At 32.9% G+C, this 15,464-nt stretch overlaps 1 protein-coding gene across 1 annotated transcript; it reads right to left on the bottom strand.

The window, feature by feature from the left end:
* Positions 1-309: 309 nt before the first annotated feature.
* On the bottom strand, positions 310-15,059 carry yipf5 (Yip1 domain family, member 5). Its single transcript, XM_056446950.1, has 6 exons — positions 14,977-15,059; positions 11,122-11,238; positions 6,963-7,138; positions 5,276-5,421; positions 2,592-2,773; positions 310-973 (listed from the first exon to the last, which is right to left on the bottom strand). The coding sequence occupies exons 2-6, from the start codon at positions 11,226-11,228 to the stop codon at positions 811-813; spliced, it is 774 nt and encodes a 257-aa protein (XP_056302925.1). The 5' UTR covers positions 11,229-11,238; positions 14,977-15,059; the 3' UTR covers positions 310-810.
* Positions 15,060-15,464: the final 405 nt, after the last annotated feature.

Raw genomic sequence — 15,464 nt, 5'->3', positions numbered from 1 at the left:
TATGAAGCAAGAGATCGCGATGACATATGATGATGTGTGCAGGTGTTGTAGTGCTGTCCCATTTCCTAGGGGTAAGTTTTGAAGCCCTTCCCCTTCACACTTGGTTTTAAGGGCCAAGGGGAAGGGGTACAAAAATAGAACTGGGATTGGGCCTTATTTATGTCATTTCAAACCAGCATGACTGACGTTTTTTTTTTTTTTTTTTTCTATGGAACGCATATACAAAGACTTATTTTCCTCTTAATCTGATCAGGGCAATGAAACATTCCACTGAAATTATTTAGGTTTTAAAAAAGAAAGTCACACAAGTTCAGAAGTAAATGACAGCATCTTTATTTTGGTGTGACAAATTCCTTTAAATTGGTTCAAACAAGTTTTTTTTACAGTTCCATTTAATTTTCCTGGTACATAAAAAAATGGTGAAAATTAGTTACTTTTACTGACTCAAGTGTATAAATAAACAGGCTGATCAAATCAACAGTAATTCAGGAATGTAAAGAAAAATAATTAAATGAGGACAAAACAACAATAACAAAAAAAAACCTGGTGTACTCTGCATACCAACATTGCAGAGTTAAGACCAGAGTTGTGTTAGAGAGATGACATTTGCAATAATTATATATTCTCTCCCATAAATGCTTAATTTTCACTATGGTAAAGAAAACGATTTTGCAAAGACCTTTAGAACTCATTTTTAACCTGCATCATAAGCATTCTCTAAGAAACTCCTTAATGAGGAAAAAGCAGTCCTCAAATAAAGGTTTGTGAGTGTGTTGGTGGTCATTTTGTCCATTAAAAGAGGATAAGAGTTCAAAAGACAGAAATGAGGGCGAAGACTCCATAGAGCAGGGCGCAGGGATAGGCCACCAGCAGCTGCTGCCCATCCATCGCCAAGGCAGAGATAAAGATCTTGGAGGCTGAAAGACTGCACCAACCAATGATGGCGGCAGTTAAAATGATACCCATTATGCCCCTGAGAGACAGAAAAACAGACATTAGAATGGTCTATTTCTATGAGTAAATGAGCTTAAAGCAACATTAAACAAAATGATTCATTTGTATTAAATAGGCTGATTAAAGAACTGCAAGATGAGTGTTGTAATGAATTGCTTGAAATATAAATGAAACAATATATTTTGGTTTGTTTTAAAGGCTCTTCTGCTCACCAATGGTGCATTTATCGAATCAAAAATTCTGAAAAAAATATTTTGAAATAAAATAACCATCTTATAATATTTTAAAATGCAATTTATTCAAAGTGGAATTTTCAGCAGTCATTACTCCAGTCTTCATTGTCACATGCTTTTTCAAAAATCACTCTAGCATGAACACGTTTTTGCTACTCTAGTCATTTAGTCATAAGTGAAGTTTATTTATAAATTAATTTCGAGAGGATCACGTGCTTATGATTGCTTGTGGCCGTTCCCTCATTATCCAGTTCATCATTCACTAATCAGACGATTCCTAAGACACTAAATACCATAAGTTCCCTATAACAGCCATCTTCGTTTGGAAGAATTCCCCCTTCCACCCCTACTCCTCCTCCTTTCCTAGACGGGTGGCATGGTGGTTAGCACTGTTGCCTCACGGCAAAAAACGTCACTGGTTCAAGTTCTAATCAAGCCAGCCGACGTTTCTGTATGGAGTTTACACATTCTCCCCGTGCTCACGTGGGTTTCCCCCGGGTTGCCCGGTTTCCTCCCACCGTCCAAAAACATGCAACTTAAGTTAATTGACTAATCCAAATTATGCATAGATCGCATAGAATTATCCATAGATATGCTCCTAGTAAGTAGTTATCTCTTAAGAGCAATCACTATCTGTTCGTCAGTTACTAGAGCAGGGGAGTTCTGGAGATCTACCTGAGCTCAAACTCCCCTCTCGCCTTGCAAATGGGAGGGAGCCCCAGGCTTGAGGATCTTATGAGGTCAGGGCTCTCTCCCGGGACAGCATGCCAAACAAGCTTTATAATCAGCTAAGTGTGAACTCTTGAAACATATTTAGTCATTCAAATGTTTGGGCTAAGTGTAAAAAAAAATTATAGTAATAATAAAAATAACAATTATAGTAATAATAATAATAATAATAATAATAGAAATACTAGAATTATATAGTTATTTCTTTTCTTCACAATTCAATAGTGACTACATTTTTAATGTTAGAAGACTTTATTTAAAATACAAATTCTTTATTTTAAACAATGAATAATACATTACTCTATTTATTAATCTTTGTTAATGTTAGTTAATGAAAATACAGTTGTTCATGGTTAGTTCACGCTAACACACTGCGTTCACTAATGTTCAGAAAAATTTATTTGCATGTTAATGATCCATTAGTAAATGGATGAACTAAGATTAATAAATGCTGTACATAAATACATACATAGAACATAAATACATTAACTAACAAAACCTTATTGTGACCAGAAAGTGTTACCAAACATTTCTTTAGTTTTTACAGTATTTTTGATTAAATCATTTATTCAGACAAATTATTACATCATATTAAATGCATCTAAAAGTTTAAATAATTCGTTTTATACAACTGAGATCATAATGAATGTTCGAAAAGTGGACCCTGAAACTTACTGTAAGGAAAAGATAACACCGAAGCTGGACAGGATGATCATGGGTAGCAGGCAGTAGCCCAGAACACTAGCCACACAGCCAAACGAGACCCCAGTCATGCTCATGAGGTTGAGGAGGCAGTACATGCCCAGACATCCAATAGCACTGATGCCATACACGTAACCAAACTGGATCTTACCTGTCTGAAATGGGGGAAATCATGTTATTGGTTTGCAGTTTTACTAGTTAACAATCTTGCAAAGCCAAGCTACATATCAATATTACAGCACACACTTTAAAACAAGAAATACAGCATGCTTTAACTGCATATGTTATTAATATGCACTTATTTAAAACACCTGATTCAGATCACTGGCTCTTTAGGAGAGCAACTATAAGCAGAAATGCAATGTGCAGAGTGGTGGGCCCATAGACATTATAATAGATGCCTCATGGTCTTCAGTTTGTTGCTCTGATTCATCGATACTTGCGGTATGTAAGATGGACACCCAGTGGTTGAATTAGATATTGCACTTCTAGTTCAAAACAATTTCACTCAGCCCCTCCACTGATTCCGCAGGTTGCCAGATTGATGACACCAACAGGAGCATGCCTGACAATTGAGCCTACACAGTGTCCTGACTAAAAGCAACAACACGCAATAGAAGGAATATTTTCCAAGTTAAAAAGGAGTTGTCCTAAACATCAGCTGGAATTTCTATTTTAGAAACGGCTTCTATTTCTCACAGCTGAACAACAGGATAAACTATGCCAACAATCACCTCAGGTACACCTCATATGCTTTATTCAGTGTTAAATGCTAATCATGTGAGTTAAAATGCCTTTTTAAGTGACATTTATTGCCATAATGAAAGGAGCAGCAGACAGTTCACCTCAAATCTTAAAAATAAACAGTTTGAAATTAAACTTTAGAACTGTGACTCAGTGCAAGCCATCAAATAAGTCATGCAGCATGTACATTTAATAATGTTAAAGAGGTTTAATGTGTATTAATTAATCTTTCTAATTTAATTTAATCAAGGTTCTGTACAGAACATATAGACCTACATTATTTAATCAGAATACTTTATTAATCCCGGTGGGAAATTTTGTGCTTAGAAATAGATAGGAAAGATAAAATTAAAGATAAAGATGAAAATAAAAATAAAATATATATATATAAAAAAGGAAAAGACATTTATTATGGACAAGCTTAACAATATACATGTAAAATGTATCACATACATATTGCATTATTAAAACCCTAGTTTGATCTCAGAGGGAGGAGTTATAACATTTAATTGCCACAGGGATGAATGACTTCCTGTGGCGTTCAATGGTGAATTTGGGTGGAATAAGTCGTTCACTAATAGAGCTCCTGTGCCCTAGCAGAACATCATACAGGGGATGGGTGTCATTACTCATTATTGCTTATACAATTAATTGCTTGTATTGCTTATTGCAATATTTAAGGGCATTCTACGTTGTGACATTAATATGATTTGTTGTCATCAAGATTAGGCTACTTAATATGGGAAATTATAGAATCTCGAAAACCACTATTGTCCCTCATTGCAGATAACATAACCAGACTTTCTGCAAAGCCTGATATTTCTATGCCAGTCTTATTACCTTCAAAGACCTCACCTGAACTCGCCGTGAGAAAATAAAAGCACGCAAGCTCTGAGGTAAAATAATAACGACTTGCAGTAAAAATGTACTAATAGGACTTGAAAGCACAGTTCCTAACAATTTTGGCCTAGAAAATAGTTATTTTATTATTGTTCTTTATAACACAAAGTAACTACTGAAGACTCGAGCTTTAAATAGGAAAATTATGCTAAGCTAAATGGGATTTTTGTTTTAATTATAGCTATATATTTTGTTTTATATCAAAAGATGTAATTATTTTAAAATAATTGACTTTCTTCAACGACATAAATATGCTTTGTACAGGGCTATATTAAATGTTTTCATGGACATAGAAAGTATTGTTTAAGGCAAGTTATTCATTGGCCCAAGTGATGAAAATTAGATGTGAATTATTATCCTAACCTTTTTCTAAATTGATGAATAAAATGTTTAAGTGAAAAACTACAACTCCCTTCACCGATGTGATGTATCAGAGTCTTCAAATAAAAGGAGCTAGATATAATCACTCTTCAGTATGGACTTATTAAACAAGTAGTGGTCTAAAAGACATTTAGCAAAGTGAAATTACCCTTGTCAAGTATGGTTTTACCCAAACTCGAAGTTGGTCCTCTGCTTTTAACCCACACAAATGCGCGCACACATTTTTAGTGAGTAGTGAGAGCACACACAAACACACATACTGTGCATTCAGCTTGAGCAGTGGTTCCCATTACTATCAGTGCCCAGGGAGTCAAATATCAAAAATGGAGAGAGCGCAGTTTATTCATTTTACCCACCTTCAATTTATAGACTAATTGTCCTTTTCACCGCTGGTTTAGATGTAGCTAAATCAAACTTTATTTAGTAGCATCAATAAAATGAGTGAACTGAACACCAGGCTGACCCGAGTTAAATAATGACACCTCTTTCTATAGTAGTCAACATGATTGCATTAAACTTGAATCTGAATCAGTTGTTATTCTCCTGTTTATTACTATGAAGTTGCTTTGAAACTATTTGCACTGCATAAAGCTCTGCAGATATATGGTGACTTAAACATAAAGGTTTCTTACCAGGAGCAGCGTTGCCCCAAACGCCAAACAGAACACCATGGGACCAGCCAGATCGGTTTCATTCATTATACTACCATCTGATGCTTTCAACGGGTGCAGCACAGTCAGAGTTTTCTGCCAGATGTGGTCAAAGTTTATCCCCAGTTCTAAAAATGAAAAGAAATAAATATATATACATTTTTTCTTGTCTTGCACAGCTCACTACAATGCTAATAGTGCTTTAATCAGAATGTGTTTTAATACAACGCAGTTATGAATAATTATTTTTAATGCTCGCTCTCACAACACACACAATAACCATCCCTTGTGAAGTCAAAATGCAATGTCTTGTGGTTGTTAGAATGCATCTGATCAGAGCATTTACACTGCAAATGTAGTTTGATATAATGAGGTGAAGATGCTCAAAATGGTTTGGAACCCATTTAAACCTGTAATTAGTGTTATCGACTTCAGATTTTCACCAAAATAAAAAATTAAAAATAAATAAATAAGCTTAAAATTATATATCCCCTGTAAATTACAACGAAGCAGTTTCTTCCATTGGTTAGGTAAACTCACAGCCTTAAATTAAACAATCGCTGTCTCTCTCACACACACAAATTACAAATAAAATAAAATATAATAAAAAATATAAAATAAATCACTGCTAACGATGAGTTATAATAAGTCTTTATTTGCATTCACATGTAGATGAAAAGTTTTACTTTAAAGGGGCACCTATGATGAAAATCAACTTTTGGAAGCTGTTTGGACAGAACTGTGTGCAGGTATAACGTGTCCACAGTCATATTGGAGTGATATAAACACAATAAAAGTCTCTTTTGTGAAATTTTCAGATGTTAAAATAGGAGCCAAATCCCTGCAATTTTGAGGATCCAAATCCAATGCACGCACACGCACACACACACACGCGCACACACACACACAGTTGAAGTCAGAATTATTAGCCCCCTTTGAATTTTTTTTTTTCTCCTTTTAAAATATTTAACAGTGCAAAGAAATTTTTCACAGTATGTCTGATAATATTTTTTCTTCTGGAGAAAGCCTTTGTTTTATTTTGAGTAGAATAAATAAAAAAGCCATGAGGCCGGCTCAGCATCGTGGTGTCTGTCGACCATTGGCAATGGACGATGGCATCGTCTATCGGCCCAACCCTAATGTGTATGTGTGTGAATGAGAGAGAGAGAGTGAGCATGATGCTGCGCGTCGCTGCTTGGTGCTGTCCTGTGTGTGTGTGCATGTGTGTGTGTGTGTGTGTGTGTGTGTGTGTGTGTGTGTGTGTGTGTGTGTGTGTGTGTGTGGGTGTGTGTGTGTGCAAATGAGAAAGAGCGTGCCGTGCAGATCTCTAATACAAACAAGACAAACAGGTGACCGCGAACCTAAGGTCGCATATACGGTATTCAGTTTCTGAAGGGTTAGGCACAAGCCAACAGTTTGGTGACGCTGTCTGAGCTTTACATCATAATTTTTTTATTATGCACTGTTATACCATATACCGAGGTAAAATAGGGAGGAGGTTTGACGGCATCAAAACTTGGATCCCGCCCAAGCCTAATTCGGGTAATAAGCATGTAAGTAACATGCATAATTTGTGAAATTCAAAAACACATACGTGCTTGGAGAAATCACAGTTAAATAAATGTTTGTTATAAAAGTCAGCAAAAACAAGTACAGCAGATCTGCTTACCCTCTAACAATGGGGGCTCATCTTCAAAGCTGCTACTGTACATGGATTGTGAGGAGGTTGGGGTAAAGGCTGGTGTGGGCTGGTATATCTGGCCAGTGTATGGCTGTTGTGGCTGCATCATTCCTGGAGCTGCTGAGTAGCCCATTGGCTGTGAGTAATCATACTGTCCATATGGTCTGTTGAAAGCAGTAATACATTTAGAATCATAATTAGGACACGGCTCTTTCTCACACTAAACATCAAGAGCCTACAAAAGCTATGATACAAATTTTTATGTGAAGCTTTTTTAACTTATTTACAAAAAGGCTCGATAGTATAGCACAGAATTCAGATTTAGAATGCAGTCTTTAACACACATTGCCATAGAGTTTTGCAAAGTTTAGATTAATAAATTAAATATAGCGTTCCACAATTAATCAAATCATGACAAGGGCTAATGTCTGAAATAGATTATTTTTATTTGCAGTTCTTTATTTTTTTTTGTTGGCAAAATTCTTTATTTCTCAAAAACTCAATTTTCCCTTTGCGATTTTTTTGAGATTTGCATTATTATTATTTTTTACAATGTTTTGCTCAATACTTTATACTTATAAATGTCTATAAATTGGACAAACAACAGAAATAAATGACAAATATTTGAAATAAATGACAAATAAATGATCATTTCATAATAATGATTGCATCATTACTTTAGGAAGTACGTTCTACTGAACAATAGTAATAGTTACTATTACTATTGTTCAGTAGAACGTACTTCCTAAAGTAATGATACAATCATCATTATAAAATGATCATTTACTTTGTAAATAATTAGTTAGACTTGGGTGATAGTACGTAGTATTAGTTAGACTTGATAAAATAGTATGGAAATGCATTGATGGTACACCATTGATAACTATATTAGAAAAAAAAATGCTTGTAACAAACGATAGTTTCGGTCTGGTTTAATTTAAGGCACTTGCTATGACTGACAACAAATGGTACACAAACATAGTGATATACCTGCGATGAAGAAATTGTGAATAAAAAAAAACTTCATTAGTCAAATGTAAAATTTAAAAAAAAATTTAAAAATTTGAATGCAAACATTGTACAATCAATTATTAGATGTGCCTTAGGGAATCGGATATAAGATACAATGACATAAAATCATTGCTTCATTTTGTTGTTGTTTTTTTTTGTCTAACCCACACATTTAGTTCAATTTAAAATATTAGATAAATATTGTTTACCTATTCAAAATATTACAGAAGCATGAAGATCTTGATTCTGTGTTGGAACAAGTTTCAGAATTTTTTTCAGAGCGTGGCTCTAGATGACGTCATTAACCCTTTAACTACCTCACTAAGAAAAAATATTGTTTTGAAATATAAAAATAAAATAAGTTTTGCATTTCCTAACTCCTAATGTCGCTAGTTAACACACTCAATGCATTTTCTTTCAACACATCCCCTAATTTCTAAAGTATTAGCCTCTACCAAATGGTTGATATGTCGGTGTATGGTAAAAGCACTGGACTTAATAGATATACTATGAAAAAAATCTAAAAATATGACGTGTAATACCAATTTATTTTTGAAAAAAAAAATTCAAAATAAAACATTTTTGAATACTAAATCACCTTTTTTTTTCTTTTTTTTTAAGTATGCAATATCCTCATTTAACATGCTTTGTTGTTGTTGTTTTTTTTTTTTACAATAAAACCAAAATCAAGTGTAGTAGTGCAACAGGATTATCTTAGATTTTTATTTTGTGTGTGTAAGCCATTATTTAAAAAAGTCGATCTTTAAATGACTTTAACAGTCATTATTTAAAACAGTAAAAACATGGTCAACCGTTGGTAGAGGGGCAGTCAAAGGGTTAAGAGAAAACTCCTCATATGGACACTTCTCATTGCAGAGCATGCCAGGGCCAGAGTGGGACTCCTTTTCAGCCCTGGAGTTTCAAGCCTTAGACCAGCCCACTTCAGTTCACGACTGACTATATTAAAATAATGTCATTTTCAATTGAGTCCCTCACAGTGAAGATTTATTTGAACAGTTAACACAATGTAATGTTTAACAGTATCAGAATCTATTTCTGTAAGAGTTAGTGCTCATAATATCCAAACATTGAAATGAAATATTATCAAATAAATACAAACATGAATTAAGCTACATGTATAAAATAAAGAATAAAATCAAATGTATTGAACTGTTTATTGACGCTATCATGTTTTTTTTTCTCCAAGGAAAGAGCGACTTTATAACTTCAAATATTTGTCAAAATATGAGAACATTAAAGGGTAGCTAATCTCCAACACTATTCTTTAAAAGATCACAATGTCCTTTTCTGCACTATCTGTTTGGATTTAATAACTAATGTTATATGATGCATTTCAGTTTTGAATATTTTTGTTTTGAACTGTTTGCATTTGAGGACTTATATTGAGGACATATATTCATATGTGTTGTTCAGATGGATATTCTGTGCATTTGGCATTGAGGATATGTAGCATGTTAAAAATTGTGTGCAGGCTCTTTAAGAACTGCGTCTGTTAAATCTGACGGCAGTCTTGCAGTGCATTCTTTAAAAGACAGCGGAGCCAGTTTTCTTTACCGCATCGGTGATGGTTGAAATTTGGGGTTATATTGTTACTGTATTTTAATCTGTTTATGCATATCTGAGTGAAGATTAAAAGTCAACATCTGACAAGAAACTGATTTCATGGATTTCTTTATTGGACATTAACCTGCAGGCTGCATTCTGCTCATGGAGCTGTGAGAAAGTAAATAATTAGAGTAGAGCTGTGGTAAAATAATAAATAAAAAGATTGAGGCTATGGTATAATGAATATAATAAATGAATGAAAAAGTGTGACTGCTCAGTGTGCAGGCAGCTAGGGACACTGGCCCTCACGGCCAAAAAATGGATCGGTCCAACGGGAATACTCCTGGTCCTCCCGATGAGCCAATCCAGGCCTGGAGCATGCACATCCACAAAAAAAGACAAGAGCAAAAAGCAAAAAGTTTACTACTGCAATTTGACATGACAACTGTTTTAAACCATTCCTGAGTGCTGTGTTTGCCGTTTTTTAGTGCAAAGATGCATTCTGTGCGGCTCCTAAATTCTGTGTGGCTCCTAAATCCGCATACATAATGAACAGTTTGCAGTAAAAACTGGTCGCACGGCAACAATTTTATGCAGCACCGGTTTGTATACCCTAATAGGCTGGTTTACAATTCTAAACTGCATGGCACTGTTCATATTTCTGCTGCGCCAGAGCGCCATCTGATATCCGGTGTGCGTACCCTTTAATACTGTTTTTGCACGCAAACAATCTGAGCCAAATTTAATTTAAGTGACAATCCCCGAGCGTCTATCACACTGACCCCGGGCAGTCCTTATTGTTGAACCCTGAAGCTGTAGATTTTTTTTTAAGTGTTGAAAAACAACAACAAAAAAAACTTTTATAATATTAAAAAGCACTCCTTTAATAATTTAGGTAAGTAGCTAACTAAATGTATTTTTATTGTTTCTACTGCTCTGCTTTTATTTGTTAAGTTATACAAAAAGTTAATAATTATGGATATGAAACATTAAAATATAGATTTTTTAATGTTGCCGAGTTCTATAACAGTAGACCAATAATAGTTACATTTTACAATATTAAGTTTTACTTATTGTAACATTAACAGACATTTCAGCAAAAGATAAAATGCATTTCATACAGTAAAAATAAAATAACATACACATGAATAAATATGTAATTTCTCAGCTGCATGACTCTTTAGCCCAATGTAAAATGTTTTTTTTTTTAACAATGCCAATTATAAAGTTACCCGGATATAAAAATACTTTTTTTTTCCCCACAGATACTAATTGCTACTAACTATTATATAAAAAGTTTGCTTCATAGAAATACACATTATACAATAAAGCATTTATAACAATAACTGCCATTAAAAAAAAAGTTTCAGGCAGCCAGTCGAAAGGTGGTGAAGCATACAATATTAACATGATCAAATTATTTAGAACTTTTCATTTAGGCAAAACTATTTGCTCTTGTTAAATTTGTTAAAAAAAACAACAACAATATGGTCACAATTTAGAGCCTTGAGTAAAACAACATCATAAAACAAAATAATAACATCAGACTTTCTGTAAAGCTCAGGCCTACTTGTAGGGCTCATCTGTGTTGCTGTAGCCATATCCTCCTTGGTTCTGATCATCTACACTGTAACTAGACTGATAAAAGTCTGTGTTGAAGTTGTCAAATCCTGACATTGCAAGTAGCCTGAAGGAAAGCAGAAAAAAAACATGACAGTATTATTAAAAACTATTAAGCTGAACTCATTACATTTGTAATGTTAAAGAAATAATTCATAAAAAAAAAAATCTGTGATTAATTATTCACCCTCATGTCATTTTAAACCTGCAAGATCTTAAACTATAACAATAGTTTCCATGTGCATTGTGTATATATTTATCTGCTCATAAGCAAGGATGAACTAAGAGGGTCTGCACGATGTTGAAAAATCTTATATTGCGATATTTTATTTTCTGCAAGAAATATTGCAATATGAATACAGGTTCACAAGAGAGTTTGAATAGCCCTATTTGACTGTTTTCTGGAGAGTCTAACAGTATATAGGTTAGGCATGGGCCAGTATAAGATTCGGATGGTATGATAACTTTGGTTAAAAAAACATCATGGTTCCACAGTATTACTGCATGATTTCTGCTCTAAAATAAGTTTTTCTTCAATGTCTGGGTAATAAACAAAAACTTTTTCGCCATTGAACACAATATATTTTATTTTGAGAAACATTTATAATATTTTGGAGCAGTCAACATGTCAGGCTAAATAATTGAAATGAATCATTGACTTTTGCTGTTTTTTTTTTACAATTTACAATGACATCTTTGGATATCTTTTCTACTGGAGATATTGTTGTCCTAAAAAAATGTAAATTAAAACTCATACACGTACCTTAGGAACGGTATTGTCGAAAATTTTGACTTTCCAAACCATGGAATACCTTGAAATAGTTATTGCCCCATGCCTAATTCAGGTACATAAATTAAATAATTTCTAACCTTGCCTTGTCTCGTTTTCTAGTCCGAATGTCTAAAAAAATCTTATGTCAAGTAAAAATATTGTTTTGTTTCCAAAAAAATTTAAGAAAAGAAATTAGAGTTTTGACTGTAAACGAGTTTATTTATAAATCATGTTTCATATAAATACAGCAATTACATACAATTCTGTAGTTCCTGGTCAATTATATTTCAGATTCAACATTGCATATCTTGCGATGTGACTTTTGCAGACGCACACATTAAGATATTGAAGATGAAACAATATATTGTGCAGCCCTAAAACTAATCCTGTAAATCCCCCCCAAAAAAACAGCAATGATGTGTGGAAAAAGGGACAAACAAACAAACAAACACAAAAACAAAATAATAATAATAATAATAAGAAGAAGAAGAAGAAGAAGAAGAAGAAGTAGAAGAAGAAGAAGAAGAACAACAACAACAACAACAACAACAACAACAACAACAATTCCGGACGTTAAATATAGAACAAAAATTATATGACATAAACACTCTAATCTAAATAAACCTTGCAAACCTTAAATTAATAATAAACTTTTTAAAATCTCAAAACTTTTTAACTAAGTTATCCTTCATTCACTAGGTTTTGCCCTTTTGTCAATAGCTTCAATATTTTAAAGTGCAATTACATTTAGTACAATACAGTAAACACGTTATTTCAGCTTAAATGTGTTTATATAATATATTTAACCAGTTAACGTTACAGTTAAGACGAAGAAACATAATTTCAATGCTATTCATTTTACATTTATCCAATTATTCAAAACGTAGTTTTTTTGGGTGTTTTTTTGTTTTGGCAATTAACTTGAATCAAAGTCTGACCATTTGCTTTTGCATTTTTTTATTGTGTTTTAACAATACAATTATATTAACCATAACAATGGATGACATTAAGTGAAATAATAAAACAAGGAAAATTAATAACAATAATAATAAAAATAATAAAATAAGGTAATTAAAAACACGGTACAGAGGCAAACTATCGAATCAAATAATATTTAGTCCTTATAACATTTCAGTTAACACTTTTTTGCTGTAAATAGTTTGTAAATTAGTAATTAAACAATATAAGTGCCAAAGAAAATTACTCAACTTAGGTAATGATGAAGAAAATTTACATTTGTGAATATAATATTTACCCAGTAAAATAAATAAATTGCCTATAAATTCTATGTTATGTTTTTTTCATGAGAAAAGTAACAAATTATACAATTTGAATTAGGATTACCAAATTTAGATACAATCCCATTTGTGGGGTATATATTGTGTAACACTTTCAGATGTAATTCTTTAACTTTGTTAGGAACACAAAATTTGTAAGGTAAGTGCCAAGCTTTTTTCCAATTAATTTTATCTATTAAAGAATTCCAAAGAAAGTTTCCCCACGGAGTAATTCTTTTTCTATTTTTATTACTACATTTTAGGTCGTAAATGCATTTGTCTTCAACTAAAAACTTTGGTTCTTTTTTAATAATCACTTTAAATGGCAAGTGGCATTTCATTAAATGACCAAGGACATTAGGTATGGCCTTAATCACAGTATGAGATTCTTTATGAATAACAGGGAAACTATATTTAACTATTAAAATCACCATATGACTTGAAGTTTCCTTGTGTATAATTCAAAACGTTAACTTAAGGAATTGAGGTAAAGTTGGTTTTATATTACCACATTCGGTCATTTAATGCTCCCTATATTGTTTACCACGTTAATTTGAATATTGGATCTGAAATAGCATTTAAATATGAATTCAAAACAACATTTGGACTATTTAATTGACCGTGAATAATGCTGTATTTTGATAGTCATTGGCTGCTAATATGACTTCACTATTTAGAATTAGCACAAAGTTGGTTTGATATTCACACATTCGTTCAGTGACAACTTGTGACACTCTCCCTATATTGTTTACCACGACACTTTGAATATTCGGTCTGAAATAGCCTGCCAGTATGACATTGAGGTAAAGATGCTTTTACATTAGCACATTCGTTCGGTGACAGCTCCATACATTGTTTACCATGTTACTTTGAATATATTCAGACAGAAATCACATGCAATTATGACTTTAAAACAACATTAGCACTATTTAATTGACTATGAACAATGTACTTTAATGCTTGACTTCACCGTTTAGAATTTGCAATGAATACTTTTTTGAAATTATTAAGGAGAAAGTCTGAATGTGCGAATATAAAACCAACTTTACCTCAATCAGTATGACTTGATAACAACATTAACACTGTTTATTTGACTGTGAACAATGTTGTACTTTTATAGTCATAGGCTGCTAATATGATTTCGCTATTTAGAGTTTGCAAATAATATTTTTATAAAATTATATTACTAAGGGGAAAGTTCGAATGTGGAAACATAAAACCAATTTTACCTCAATTTGTTTACCACCCTAATTTGAATATTCGGTCAGAATTAGCATGCAAGTATGACTTTAAAACAACATTAACGTTAGCATCTGATTGACTGTAAACAATGCTGTACTTTGATAATCATTGGCTGCTAAAATGATTTCTCTATTTAGAATTAGCACATAATACTTTTCTGAAATTATATTATTAAGGATAAAGTCTGAATATCCGAATATAAAACCAACTTTACGTTACCTCTATGCTTTTGACATAGAAAAATGGCAATACACTGTTTATGTCTATTAAAAAACATTCTGTAAACAGGTTTACAAAAATATTCAACATTTTCATTTGTTTATTACAAATTTAAGGTGATCTTGGCATAAACGTTTGCTTTGTTTGGGTTAAGTTAGCATGTAGACCAAGACGCTGAAACGTTATATTCAGTGACTGCCAGCGCCATTCAACCAGTCCAATACATAACTATCAACATGTAATACAGCTAAAAAATAATTAGAAGCAATGACTTGAATTGCCCTGTTTTACTCACACGGCTAATGGTCCAGGACTCCGCCAACGCCGCTAACTACGTGTCAAAAAAATAGCAGAAGAACTTCCGGGTCGTTGGGATAAAGAAGATGTGACGTCGCCTGTTTCTAGACATATGCACGACAGCGCAAAAATGGCGTGCGTCCTCTATGGGAGAAAGACAAACCCTCTTATTTTTGCATTCATCAAGGTAATTATTTTGTAAAATGAATCAAAAATCAAGCCTGAAACCTGTTTCTAAAAATCATCAGAAAATTTACAAGTACAAAATAAATATAGAGAACTCTCAGGCTCAGTGTTACAAAAAAAAAAAAAACATTGTGGTAAAATGTATTTTTAAAATTTATTAATAAGCATGTTGCAGGGATAGTACCTGTGTAACATTTTGAAATGAATTTCTTTTAATAAAAACTTTTTACTTGTTGACCAAATATCTTCAATAAAAGGTAAAGAAAAATATTGTTTTCATTTTATAATTGCTTTCAGAAA

This window comes from Danio aesculapii, chromosome 21 (assembly GCF_903798145.1).
Source record: "Danio aesculapii chromosome 21, fDanAes4.1, whole genome shotgun sequence".
Classification (NCBI taxonomy): Eukaryota; Metazoa; Chordata; class Actinopteri; order Cypriniformes; family Danionidae; genus Danio; species Danio aesculapii.
The sequence above is the reverse complement of the archived record's forward strand: the minus strand, read 5'-3'. Positions and strand labels throughout refer to the sequence as shown.